A 13,571-nucleotide genomic window follows, 5' to 3' on the forward strand; every position below is an offset into this window, starting at 1 on the left:
GATTTCTGTTTGACTGCTGCCTTGCTCAGATACTTTAGGGGTACTGCTACAGCAAATCATGGTTTTGGTTAAGAGGAAATCCATGGCTTTCCAGTCAGTAAATACAGGGGTTTGGGGCATCTGAACAGCCCCCCCGCCTAGCCCCAGGCTCCCTCCCCACCAAGCTATCATTGTAATGCCAAGTAGCAATATTACCTGTCACCAGGAGTCTGTGGGTAGTGCTGCTTGTTTATTTTTGCATACAGTCCTTCCAAGTACTCCCTCTCCATTGGTGCCGAAGGAGAATCACGTGGATATACAAAGGTTTCTGCTACTGCTGGTGATGATGGCCTGTAGATGCTTGCTGCTGGATAAGCTTCTCGGAAGTGGTTTACTCTGGCATAATTTGGATCCATCTCATCATCATCAATGTCAGGTCCTCCAGGACCAGTAGGATAATCACTCAGGCCTCTCAGTTGCTTTTGCCGTAACTCCTGATGCTTTGCACCAATCCTAACAATGAAAAAGAAAGAACAAATATACAGTTGGATCTGCTTCAACAGCAACCACAGACATTGATTCATCACACAAATTTGGAGCACAACCCCGAACCCAACTGTTTAGATCTTCCAGTACACTGTAAGACTGGTGCCAGATAAAACAAAATGGTGCATGCAGCAATTTTGTTCTTTATCTCTGGCAATGACCTTTGTAACCAAGGTTGGTTGTCATTCTGATGAAAAAAATTAATGCTGAATATAGTGTGGCTTTTCACAAGTGTGGATGTGTGTGTGTATGCATGAACACATACAGCTTTAATTCTACACCTACCTTCCACTTTGCAGTTCATATACCTAACCCAAGCCTGAAACTTTTTATCTAAACTAGCCAGTAAAATTGTTACTGCCCCTTGGTCACTTGACCCACCTAAATTCTCCTAAATACATTAACTTGTGAAAAATGGATTAAATGTGAACATAAATGGAGAAATGGCACAGTTGTCCCAAATCAAAGGACCACAGTTAATTTGCTGAAGATTTAATTTTTTTAAATTTTATTTTGGCTACATAAATGTGGAAATCATGCCTTATAATATAGCGGATAGGGACAAAGTAAAACAGCAAAGAAATTAATAGAAACCTGACAGAGATGAATTGGTACATATAAGTGAATTAAAGACTATTACTGGCAGTACTCCACTGTGATAAAGCCTTAAGTGGTATTACAAAATACTGCTGCTAATCAGGGCCATTGTGTAATCTCTTTGGAATAGTAAAACGTATTCAGGTAAGTTTCAAACTCAGCTGATATTCAGTGATTCAACATTCATGCTGGAGGAAAAAAACCTATAGCAAGTCTCTCTGAGCACGTAACTTCTGTTAACTGCTCAGCTACTCTTCAACACAGCGTAATTAAATGCAGTGAGATAGATCTGGCAGAATGCTGACCGCAGTACGTAATAAATAGCATTTACAGAAAATAACGGAGCATGGAGGAAAAAACAAAGAAGGGAAGACAGATACAGAGATGCGGTGCCTGACAGGAGTAGTCAGCATTTGCTGTTGACTGTATCTGAAGTACAGCAGCAGTGTAGAAAGAACAGTATAATTTGTACCACAGAAGAGTAAGTAAAAAAGGTCTAGCAGACTTGGTTACCCCAGTAAAGCATAATGGCCTCAGGAATCTGCATAGTGAAAAATGAAGATGTTCTGGAGAAAGTCTTTAAAAGGCATGGAGAAAAGGGTTCCCTAAAGAAACAGATGAGCACACTGGGAACTTCCAGTCTGACAGACAGGAGCTATTAAGTGCAGAATGGGATCCATACTGTTTATTTTGCTTCATTAGAATTGTATCATCAAAATAAATGCTAATACTTTTCAAATAATTTGTAGCTAAAAAGGTTCACAAATAATTCTAATGAGAACAGCATGCCTTTCTACATATATACTTGAGTACATTAATGTGTATCATGCATACTTTCCAGTTACACCTCTCCATTAACTGCGCTAGGACATATCTAGAGGTGATGCTAGTTTTTAATGCATAAAATGTAGTCATACTTTACAGCGAGATGAGCCTGCATATGATACAGTCCTTGACAGTCAGAGGGGTGCTCACGATCTGCTCTGCCTTCCCTCAGTGAAGTAGATGACCTTTCTCCTCTATCGTACTTGAGTACTATGTGCAGTTTTGGGTGCCTCAATATAAGAAGGACATCAAACTACTAGAGTGCGTCCAGAGGAGAGCAACCAAGACGGTGAAAGGCCTCGAGGGCAAGACTTAGGAGGAGTGGCTGAGGTCACTTGGTTTGTTCAGCTTCGAGAAGAGAAGGCTGAGGGGTGACCTCATCACAGTCTACAACTTCCTGAAGGGGGGCAGCGGAGGGGGAGATGCTGATCTCCTCTCTCTGGTGACCAGTGATAGGACATGCGGAAATGGCATGAAGCTGCATCAGGGGAAGTTCAGATTGGACATTAGAAAAAGGTTCTTCACTGAGAGGGTGGTTGGTCACTGGAACAGGCTCCCCAGGGAAGTGGTCACGGCACCAAGCCTGACAGAGTTCAAGGAGTGGCTGGATGATGCTCTTAAGTCATATGACACAGTTTTAGGTATTCCTGCGAGGAGCAGGGAGTTGGACTTGATGATCCTTATGGGTCCACTCCAACTTGAGATATTGTATGATTCTATGAAATATTTTAATATAAAGACCATGTGAGAGAATAATATCTTCCTAACACACCATTTCTGCTTTTCCTCAACTTCCTGATCCCAGGCCAGTTAGTTAATTTTCTTTAATTTTTCTTCAGATATCATTAAAAATACTCACAAAGCCTTAATGTAATCTACTACAGTAGTTCTTAGAGATGAAAGGATGATAAGAAGAAATAAGCTACAATCCGTCTATACCTTTAACACCTCTCAGGTTTCTACACTGAGGCTTCCTAAGAATTCCTAAGAATTTCTCCTTTTTTCTTCCTGGAGCTTCTTCCCCTGTACAATCACCTCCTCCTCCCATAACCTTCACTCCACTTCTCTTTTGCTTCAGGTTTTCATGCCACACGCACTCCCTATTTTGAATTCAAATGGTGGCCTGGGTTAGGATAGGCGCTATGCTCAAGTGCAACCTCACCCAGGGTAAGGCAGTGTCTTGAAGAAGTCACAGACTTCGAAATGAGCCTTTGATTCTGCACAATTCTGACTCTATCCACAAGGGAGATTTTACCAGAGAATTTCATGGAGGGCATAGCCTGGTGTCAATATGCGATCAATTCAGTCAGTAAGGCACCTATTCTCTCATTTTACTGCTGATTGCACTGGCTTAGCTGGCTGATGGCTTCTTGGGACAGCGAGTTTAACGGCATTTGCAGAACAATGGGACATACAACTTATTCTTTGTAAAACTAATGGTGACACTGGTATAGACCTTGGTAAAAGTCATGCTTTTATTCATAAAGCAATGGACAATGGCATGGGGAGAAAGTCAACACCAAAGAGCTGTATATGAAAACAGAAACTAAAAAGCAGTGGTCAGCTTGCATTTCTATCTAAACCACAAGCCATTGCTTGCAAATCAGTAATAATTAGAGAGCAGCTGAAAGTGTGCAAAGCCTTTATCCTCCAAGGGTTAGTGAATAAAGATAAAAGAGAGATTATGCAGCAGGGAGTGGTGGAGGGAGCCAGTCTGCCCATATCTGTGAGTGAATGTCGTGGTTTAACCTCAGTCGGCAACTGAGCACCATGCAGCCGCTCGCTCACTCCCTCTCCCCCCCCCAGTGGGATGGGGGAGAGAATCGGAAGAGTAAAAGTGAGAAAACTCGTGGGTTGAGATAAAAACAGTTTAATAATTGAAATAAAATAAAATACTACTTCTAATAGTAATAATAAGAAGAATAATATAGAAAGCAAGTGATGCACAATGCAATTGCTCACCACCCGCCGACCGGTGCCCAGCCAGTCCCCGAGCAGCGGCCCCCCCGGCCAGCTTTCCTCAGTTTATGTACTGAGCATGACGTCACTTGGTATGGAATGTCCCTTTGGCCAGTTTGGGTCAGCTGTCCTGGCTGTGCCCCCTCCCAGCTTCTTGTGCACCTCCAGCCTTCTCAGTCGGTAGAGCATGGGAAGCTGAAAAGTCCTTGGCTAGTGTAAGCATTACCTAGCAACAACTAAAACATCGGTGTGCTATCAACATTATTCTCAAACTAAATTCAAAACACAGCCCTGTACCAGCTACTAGGAAGAAAATTAACTCTATCCCAGCCAAAACCAGGACAGTGAAACACCACATTCATTGTTCACATAAAGGAATTTGCAGCAAAGTTATCACTTGGTCCATTCATGTAAAAACCAATCTTTTCAGGAAGCTCATCATCTGAGAGCACTCATCATACTACAAGGACAGGGATGGATTTCCATTGCAAATAAGGCCTCAGACACCAATGAAGCAGGGAGGGAGGCCTATCCTGCTGATTTCCATTTTTTATACATACAGGGACTTCAAGAGAAACCTTCTTGCAGAAGGATTAATATTTTACATGTCCCACATGGGATTATGTCAGAAATGTAAAAACGAAGGCACTATCTTTGTTTAAAAAAATCACACAAGTAACCGTTAGCTCCTGCACCCAATAACTGTCAGTTTGGTAGTAGTCCTTGCCTCCGATTATCCTGCTGCTCTTCTACTAAAATGCATAAAGCACTTCGAGATTGTTGCTGTCTTCCAGATTAACTCTGAAAAAGCACCGAATGTTCTTAAAAACCTGGGAAACTGTGGAGGGCTTCACCCTCAATTAGTGACCAAAAAAGCCTAAACAAAGACTTCAGTGCAGGAATATATCATAAGAGGTACAAGTTTCATGGCACACACAGGTCCATGTGGGATGATACAGGCAGAAAAATGGGAGGCCACTGCATTGCAAGGAATGGTCTTATCACACGCCAGTGCAGAAGGCATGGCACACAGTCCCGAGAAAAGTCACAGCAGTTTCTCAGAAAATTATGAGCCATAATGTTCTTTGGACCAATACATCACCTGTCCCCTAGGCATTTAAGACCTATTTGAAAGCAAGAGTAGTGCAGCACAGCAGCATCACGTGAATCTTGCTTTCATGTCTGACAGTGAGAGTAATTTGTCCTGCTATCAATACTGGTATATTCTGCACAACAAAAGCTGGAATTAGGTCACCACAATTTTCTTTTGTTCCTGTGAGTAAGCCTAGCGTCTTCAACTTCTCCTTCTGAATGCAATCTTCAATCGCTGCTACTATTGTAAGTCAAACCTGCTCAAGAACAATTATTTCTGTTCTATATTATATGGACCAGTCAATACCAGGTTATGTGAAATTCTTCATGATCAATGTTTCATCTTTTCAATATGGCTGTTATAATTGCATTAATATTTCTTGTTTCCTTTTTACTCTTCCACACAAATCTATAAAATTTGTTCAGTGATCTCTTTTTCATTTCAATCCAAATGTTCAAATATAGGGAAACAAACTATCAGATGGCTTTTTTTTCTTTCTGTCCATTTACCTGTCCTTCCATGCCTCCTCTTATGTTTTTCACCTTCGAAGCTTCTTCACATTTTTGTGAAGTTTTAAATATCCTCACTGTATTTCAGCATTGTGTTTTCACTCAGTTTTAAAGCAATCTTTTCTATAGCACATCCCAGTAAGTGCCCAAGAGTTCTTTACTGACGTACAAAAAATGAATGTGCTCTTCCTTCCATCACTCCTATAACACTCTGCCAGCCCTGCTAAGCAAGCTACTTCTGCTATATCCCACTCTAGTAATTTATCATTTCTGCACCTCCCTCTGCATTTCTCCCTATCTGAAACAGCATTATCTTTACTCCCCATCACAAATACACACACACACAAAATCTTCCAAATCAACACAACTATCATAGCAATCAGCTTACAGTTATTATGAACAAACAATTACTACAAGAGAGTCCCAGACTCACAGCACAGGATGGGTCTGGTTAAACAACTGGTGCAAATTTGTGACAAAAGATAAAATGTCACTCAGCACCATGATGCTGGCAGTGAAACCAGAGATGAGGAGAGGCACAGGTCACCATCTGAACAATTTAGTGTAGCACTAAAGTTTCTACAAACTTCCTGATGAGGGAAAGGGAAAAGAAAAACTCACACAGAATGAAGGGAAGTTAGATATATTTCCTTTCGGGTATCCCGTATCAATCCTGCTTGCTCTCTTCCGCCACCTGAACACCATGCTCTCCAGTTAAATCACTGCACGACAACTACACCAACTTCCCTTAGCTGTGCTTCTGTAAAAACACAACCTTTGCACACAAGCAGCCAGAGGACAGGCAACAGAAGTGCCGTATCAAGCAATGCCCTTTTTTTTTTCTTCTCCTGTGACCCATCCTTTCTCTCAATACCATCAAAACACATATTCTATCCTAATCTTTTCTATTGCTTTCAAGACCCTCTAGCTATCACTAGAACCTTTCTCTACAACAAATAACTTCAGCAAAAAAATACAGTTTGATAAAATATATAACCTCAGTAGAACTATAGGTAACATTTCCAAAACATGTTGCATCCTATTTGTAGAAGTTAAATGAAGACAGGATCCTATATACCTAATGTACTTCTGGAAGTGGGATGTGGTATTTTGAAAACACTTCTCTACACTTCACATACTGTTCAGCACCACACCCCCAGAGCTATAAATCAAGGAAACGCTCTCATTTATCCTACAAACAATCTTCCTACCTGACATATCCACACAAATCATACATGGTGATTTCTCACGTACTAACAATGAAAAGACACATAAACCTAGAGTGCGGCAGCCATAGAAGGGTTAACAGCCCAAACAGCTCCTTCCAGCTGCAGCTCAGACACAGGATTGAGTTACTGTGGCTTAACAAGTTATTGTGTTTCTGCTGAGCTACTGTCAATGACCACATATGTATTCGCCGCCTGTGACAAACACAATGTAAAACGCTTTAGCCTGACATCAGTGACAGAGATACTGACAGGCAAAAGCTGGCTTAAAAGACTGCAGCACACGCAGAGTGAGGCAGCTGCAGGAAGGGATATGGACCACCTCAAGAAAACTCCAGAAGAGCTGAGCAGAAGTGACTTTTGGAGCAGACCCAGAAATGTTTTTGGGAATAGAATGAGACAGCTAGGAAAAGCAGCAAGAGATACTCCTTATCTCTTGACCCACCAGGTGGAAGCGGGGTGGGTGGCTGGGTTGTGAGCGGGGAACAAGAAAATGCTGACGCTTCTAAAATCAGTGCTCTAAGCCATTGTGAAAATTAAAACGCAGGACTTAACGTTGCCAGCACAGTAGTCCAGAGAAGGCCAGGGTCATTAAAAGCAGTGGAACCCAAAGACTGCCTTCAACGGAGAACAAACAGCAACATACTGGATGCAGCCCAACCTGCAGTTCTGGAGGCCCAACACCAGCCCTAGCTCAAAAGGAGCTTTGCACAGTGAGTCACTGTCTAACAAGCCACCACCTTGGATCAGGACAAAACTCGAAGCAGCATGTCCTCCTGGGCTCTGCCACCCCCAAGCGAGGGACAGGGTGCCTGCTGTCCAACAGGAGACATGAGAAGCAACTCAGTGGCACCAACAGCTACTAGATATGGCCACAGTGTAAAAACTGCAGGTGGGAAGCTTGGCCCAGAAGAGACTGTGGGCTCTCTTACTCTGAGAGCTGCAAGGCTGCACTTCACATCAAAACAGTTTTGGATGAGGAAAACTGACCAAAATAGGCCCACGACAAAAAAGCACAACCTTTCCTGAGGTGTTTGAACTCCTTCTCCCTTGCACTCCCCATGAGCTCAGGGTCATCCTGTTTCTTCTGACTTTCCAGGGAAGTGTGAAAGTGATGCAACATTTTTTATTTACCACGCACTGACCGTGTGCTTAGTACTGAGCAGAGCACAAAGAATGACATGGTTTGAGCCCCAAGGTGCCTATCTAAGTAGTCAGGACAGAAAATGCAGTTGCTGACCAAAACAGGGTATTTCACAAAGGGACCTTGTTTTATACTTCAGATGAATACAGCAACATTTCTTGTATGGTGGATTAAAAGCAATAGACTTTGTGGAAGCGCAAACAGGTATACAAATGAGCAAGATGCTGGCTAAGTCAATGAAAGATGTTCCCCTGGGGAGAAGGATGAACAGCAAACAAAGACAAAATGTGTAACAGAAACAGAGCTATAGGTCTTTCAGGATAATTTCTATTCTGTTCGCAGTAAGAGGAACAGAATAAGAGCAGGTCAGCGAGTGTGTGTACAGTCAGTTTGAGGTATACCTAAACTCCAAAAAAGGACCTGATCCTTTAAGTCTTTTGGGATCATTGAGGTGCTAAACATTCTTCCTCTCATTTGGTTGTTCCTTACTGCATTGCTTTTTTCCCCACTCATGTGACTCTCCCTGAGATCTACATACCGCAATGATTACTCAATTTACATCTGATTTAGTATCTTAATACTTCAACTGTGATTTTACATAACATTTCTGCTTTTGTCTCCCATTTACCTAATTCATACATATATTGAGTAACGGGTTGTCTAGAGGAAAGCAGCCTATTTCTGCAGGAGGTCACTTAGATTTCCATTGGGTTTAATGTTTTAATTCCTTTCTAGCTGCTAGCAAAATATATTTTGGTAACTAAAATCTTGTATTTTCATTGATTTACATAATAGTGGACTGAATACATCCTGCCTTCAGATATTCATAAGCCATAATCACTGATGGGAATGGGTATATTTCACTTGAATATCTGAGGAGATAATTTCAGTACTGTGCTTTTAATTTTTTTTATTTCATAGTCATTTTTCAGACAGGCATGGTCTATAAAGACATTAACAATCTTATTCAAACCTGCATCTTTTATCAGGAAAAGACTTATTTGTATTTTTTCAACCATTACCTATCTAGAGGCAGGCAAGTCTTATAGCTAAAAAAAAAAAAAAAAAAAAAAAATACACCTCTTGCCAGTAAATTGAGGACATCTGATACGGACTCATCAAGACTCAAACAATATCTAATTTAGTGTTATCTTTCAGGGTATTCTACTGGAGGCATATTTGTCGAAAACATCTTCCCCGTAAGCTATGCAAGTGTTTCTTCATTCCAGCTCATTCTATTGTGCTGGATTTGAACATCTTCTCCCCCATAACTAGTATCTGTAAACAAGAACAGAAACAGTCTTGGAAATAAAAAAATCAAGCCACCAATTCAAAGGAGTAAGAGACTGTAACTCAGGCTAAACAGGATAGATCTTATAACAGCATTAACCGGCCCAACGATAAAAACACTAGGGCTAAACATAAAATATTGCCTGTTCTAGATAACTACCCCATATCCGTATAATGCTGAACTGACCAAAGAAGCTGCCTTTGGAAGGTTGTAAGTAAAGAAACGGAGGAAAGAAAAACCTAAGAAGGAGACAGAGCTACACTGACCTTAAAATTTAAGATTATGACAAACTGAAGATGAAACATAGCCCTTTCATACCACAAAATGAGGAGTGTGAGCTTTGGACAGACAAGACTGAGGTCTTAATGGTTTTCCATTTATTTCAGAGGTGACAGGGAGTGATTACCAAGTTACACAGGATCCTGCCCTCTAAAGAAAATCCTGGCTCTAATGAGGTCAGTGCATTTTCCCCCACCCCGTGAACTTCAATGAGAACAAGATTTTACCTTTGCTGTTAAATCTGAGGAAGTTTTTCTGTCTCTCTTTTGTCCACATTAGTTGTACACTGGGGGAAATGCAACAGATTACAGAAAGCCAACTACTGGAAAAGCCAAGTATATTATATTCTGTATTTTCCTACATTATGTAATTTTCTTCGCTCACAACTATCCTGAGTTATTTTTTGAAGTGACAATGTCAGAAAAAATTGGGTTGGAAAGAACCCTCTGAAGGTCACTCTGCTCAATCTCCTGCTGAAAGCAAGGCTGACTGCACAGATCAGGTTGCTCAGCCTCCTGTCAACAGGATGTTCCTTGTTTTGTGACAATGTGGATTAGATAGTGCAATCTTTCCAGGTTTGTCAAAATTACTTCGGCATCTTTCACCTGAGACGTTCTGATACCTTTAAGAGCTCCAAGCTCCTCCTGCAAAATGGCCTTGAGTCTGTGGGGACTTTACAGACCATAGGTAAGTTGCAGGCCTAGTTCTCAACACTGATTTAAAGGAATTCTCGGGCTGCTGTAATTTGTACTTTTCTGTTAAAAAGATAAGTAAGATGCTGTGCACATCATACCTGAGTCCCTTTTGAAAACTTTAGCTCATTCTGCAACAAATAAACATGAAAAGAGAATCAAAATAACAGAATACTCCTCTAGAAAGCAAGATTTAACTTTGCTTATATTTTAATCATTGGGAACAATGTCAGGAATGGAAACAATACCAATTGCAGTCAAAGCCACAGATTCATCTCTCCAACCAATACATCAAGCAAATTATTTCAGAGAAGTTAATCAGATAAACAGTGAACAAATATAAAGTAACTGCAGTATACCTGCAGAAAAACTATGGGGAGACAGAGACATCAGTCTATGAACTTACTTGTTGCCACTGACTAGCTCAGCTCCAGCAATTGCTGTAGTAGGTATCAGTCAAAAATAGAGGATTGTAACACTGTCTTAAGAAAAATACCAGAGACGCTGTAATGACCATGGTTAGACACAACATTAATTTAACACCTCATGAAAACCCAACATCCACAACCACATGCAGTAACAGCTCAGAACAGACCCAGGAAGACTGACACCTACTGAGTCCCCGGGGCCTCCTCCTTCAGTAAGTGGGTATTCTTGGAACACTTCCTGCACAGACACTCGCAGCTCCACTTAGCTAGTGAGACCTCATGAGTTCACACAACCATCTCTGCAACTGCAAACATTATGCCTTCATTTGAATGAAATCCTAGTTGTGGAAGGAGCAAGCCTAGCTCCATGTGATATGGTATTGCATGCACATTTCTTTATTCTACACATATGACATTGAACCTGGAACCTACTGAACAGAATCTCTCTGTTCAAGAACAGGAACAGTCTCCATCTGTTAGTCTGGGATTCACAGGTTGTTTCTAATTAACAGTCCCGGATTAGAAACCAAAACCCAGCTTTGACTGAACAGACAAAGCTTTAAGGCTTTCAGTTATTTTGGTTTAAGCTCACTACGGAGAATTACACATGCAAACTGGTTTCCTGCCTGTCTATCCCCATGAGTTGTATTCTCATTTTTTTCCTCTTGGTAAGGGAGTGAGAACAGGAATTCTGTGCTGTGGCACTACTTCAAAGTGCATGCCAAAGATTTATGACAGACTGTCACAAACCACATATGGAAGGGCAAGGAATGAAATGCAGCTTCCAAGTCATTCTTATGCCCTTATTGATTTTGAGGTAGGCAAGAGTTGACCTACATTCAGTACTGCATCAAAGAAATCCCTAGGCCAGATTACTCTGTCTCCTAGAAAGCATTCTGGTTGGCTAATACACTGGCTAGTTTCACTGTATTAGTTTGGCCTGTAAAAGTTTCTAGCAGCAGTATTTCTGTTTTATAGTGTCATTTTAAAAAACATCAAGTAATAAAACTCCCATATATATAGAAAAGAACCACACATTGGTCCATTTATGCAAGAAAGAGCCAGGCCATTGCCCCTGAGCTGCTCTGACCTTTTAGGTGGGCAGGTGGCACAGCTTGTGAAAACTGGTCTCTAGAGCAAAGTGAAACCAGTGCCTTAATGAAGGGCAAACCAAGGACGCTAAATGGCTTGGATGAGAATTTGGGTGCTTAAATTTAGAGGGCACGGCTATGACACCTGGAAAGTGCTATTTCCAGTGGTCTCTGATACCTGGAATAGTACTGTGATAGTTAAAGAAAAAGGCCAATTCCATGTGTCATTCTGTTATCCTCAATTCTTAATAGTCTTGAGCTAGGACAATCTGGGATCAACTCTCAGCCTAACGTTGTCTTAAAAATGTCCTCCAGCAGTGGATTAGCCACGTGAAGCAGCTCAAAAATTGCTATTTGGTTCTAAATGCCACATCACAACCTGTGAAACGTAGGTGAGAGCCGTCTACCTCAGCTACTCATAACCAAACACCAATCTCTCAATGTTCAGTGGTAGGCTTTTATTACATGTTCTGGTATGCAGAGCAGCAGCAGATCTAAAATGAGAATCATTCAGAATCAATGGGTTGGGATTAATCTGTCCTCCTGTCCAGTGCAAGTGCTGCCACAGTAATAAACAGAAATCTGATAACTTCATACTGTCAGCACAAAATGAAACTATGACCTTGACCTGTGCAACATCATCCAGTAATTTTTTCATAACTTCAACATACCATACTACACGGCTATGATCTAATAAGAATCTAAAAGTAATTAACTGGAATTTTTGAAAACTGAAGCCTTAATCAAATATGTATTCTTATCAGGGTTGCAAGCCAGCAATAAATTGGGACATTTAAAAAACTGGGATTCAATCCAATCCGTGATCTGATCAGAGTTCAATGGTTATAATAAATTGGGAGTATTAAAACTGGGATCACATCCAACACTTTATTTTGTCTAAACCACAGGACCTAGCTGTGCTGCAAAGTCAGGAATACTCAATGAACAGATATACCATGTTGGATTAACCCTTAATAAATAATGATGCACAAGCTCAGGAGTCCCAAAAACATGTGGTTTAGCACAGAGCTTAATGGTGAGAAGAGCAATTACCAACATTTTACCAGAGATCAATATGAACTATAAGCAGCCGTAAAAACGCTTTTAGACTTGGCAAGTGGGTAACATAGGCACAAAAGCTACACAGGGTCGGTAACAATGTGTGTGTATGAGCACGCTCTAAGATGTACTATGCATTCAAAAATCATACTTTCATTTTTGTAACAGAGTTTCAACTTTTGATTCAAAACAATTTGGCTTTTCTACCATACTGCCATGCATACAGCTATTCTTGTTTTCATTTTGATTTCCAGTAACATACAAATTGTCTGTAATTAAATATAATGAAACAAATGCTGACAGAAATGGAATGGAGTTTCACTCACAAGTATTCTCTCATATGTAAGTGGTCTATAAATGTTATTTCTGTAAGATGCATTCCCTTCATACAGGGATCTTCCAGCTGCAAAATTAAACCTCTGTTTGCCAAATATCAAAAACATATGTATAGATTTTTTAACTATGGGAACAAGCAACAAGCATCAGAGCTGATAAGACAAGAGAGAAGCTCTCTTCAATTGCTGGAATGTTTCCGAAAAGTAAAGGAAATTGTCTTTAACATAAAAACTGAAACCATTTAATTTTACCCAAATTTGAGATTCACTGTAACCTAAGCATTCAGTTCAGATGTTCAGAAAGCAAGGGCCAGATGTTCCTTCTGCTTCTCTAACACTCTACTCAAAAACATAATGCAATTAAAAAAAACTTCCTCACTTAATTCCAATGAGGACTACAAAAGCAAGACTGTTTTAACAAAACAACAAACTACTACTACGAACAAGTGCAGAGTATTATTTTTTACATAGAGTGCCTCCTTATTCACCAACTCATATGCTACCTTTTAAAATCACCC

General features: G+C 40.7%; 1 protein-coding gene across 2 annotated transcripts in view; it reads right to left on the bottom strand.

Annotated features, from left to right (window-relative positions):
• PARD3B (par-3 family cell polarity regulator beta) overlaps positions 1–13,571 on the bottom strand; it is a 445,805-nt gene that overhangs the window by 83,477 nt on the left and 348,757 nt on the right. For both annotated transcript variants that reach the window (XM_076342438.1, XM_076342436.1), the window contains one exon: positions 196–492. In XM_076342438.1, the coding sequence (XP_076198553.1) occupies positions 196–492 (297 nt within the window). The remainder of the gene's footprint in view (positions 1–195; positions 493–13,571) is intronic.

Source organism: Aptenodytes patagonicus, chromosome 6 (assembly GCF_965638725.1).
Source record: "Aptenodytes patagonicus chromosome 6, bAptPat1.pri.cur, whole genome shotgun sequence".
Taxonomy (NCBI): domain Eukaryota; kingdom Metazoa; phylum Chordata; class Aves; order Sphenisciformes; family Spheniscidae; genus Aptenodytes; species Aptenodytes patagonicus.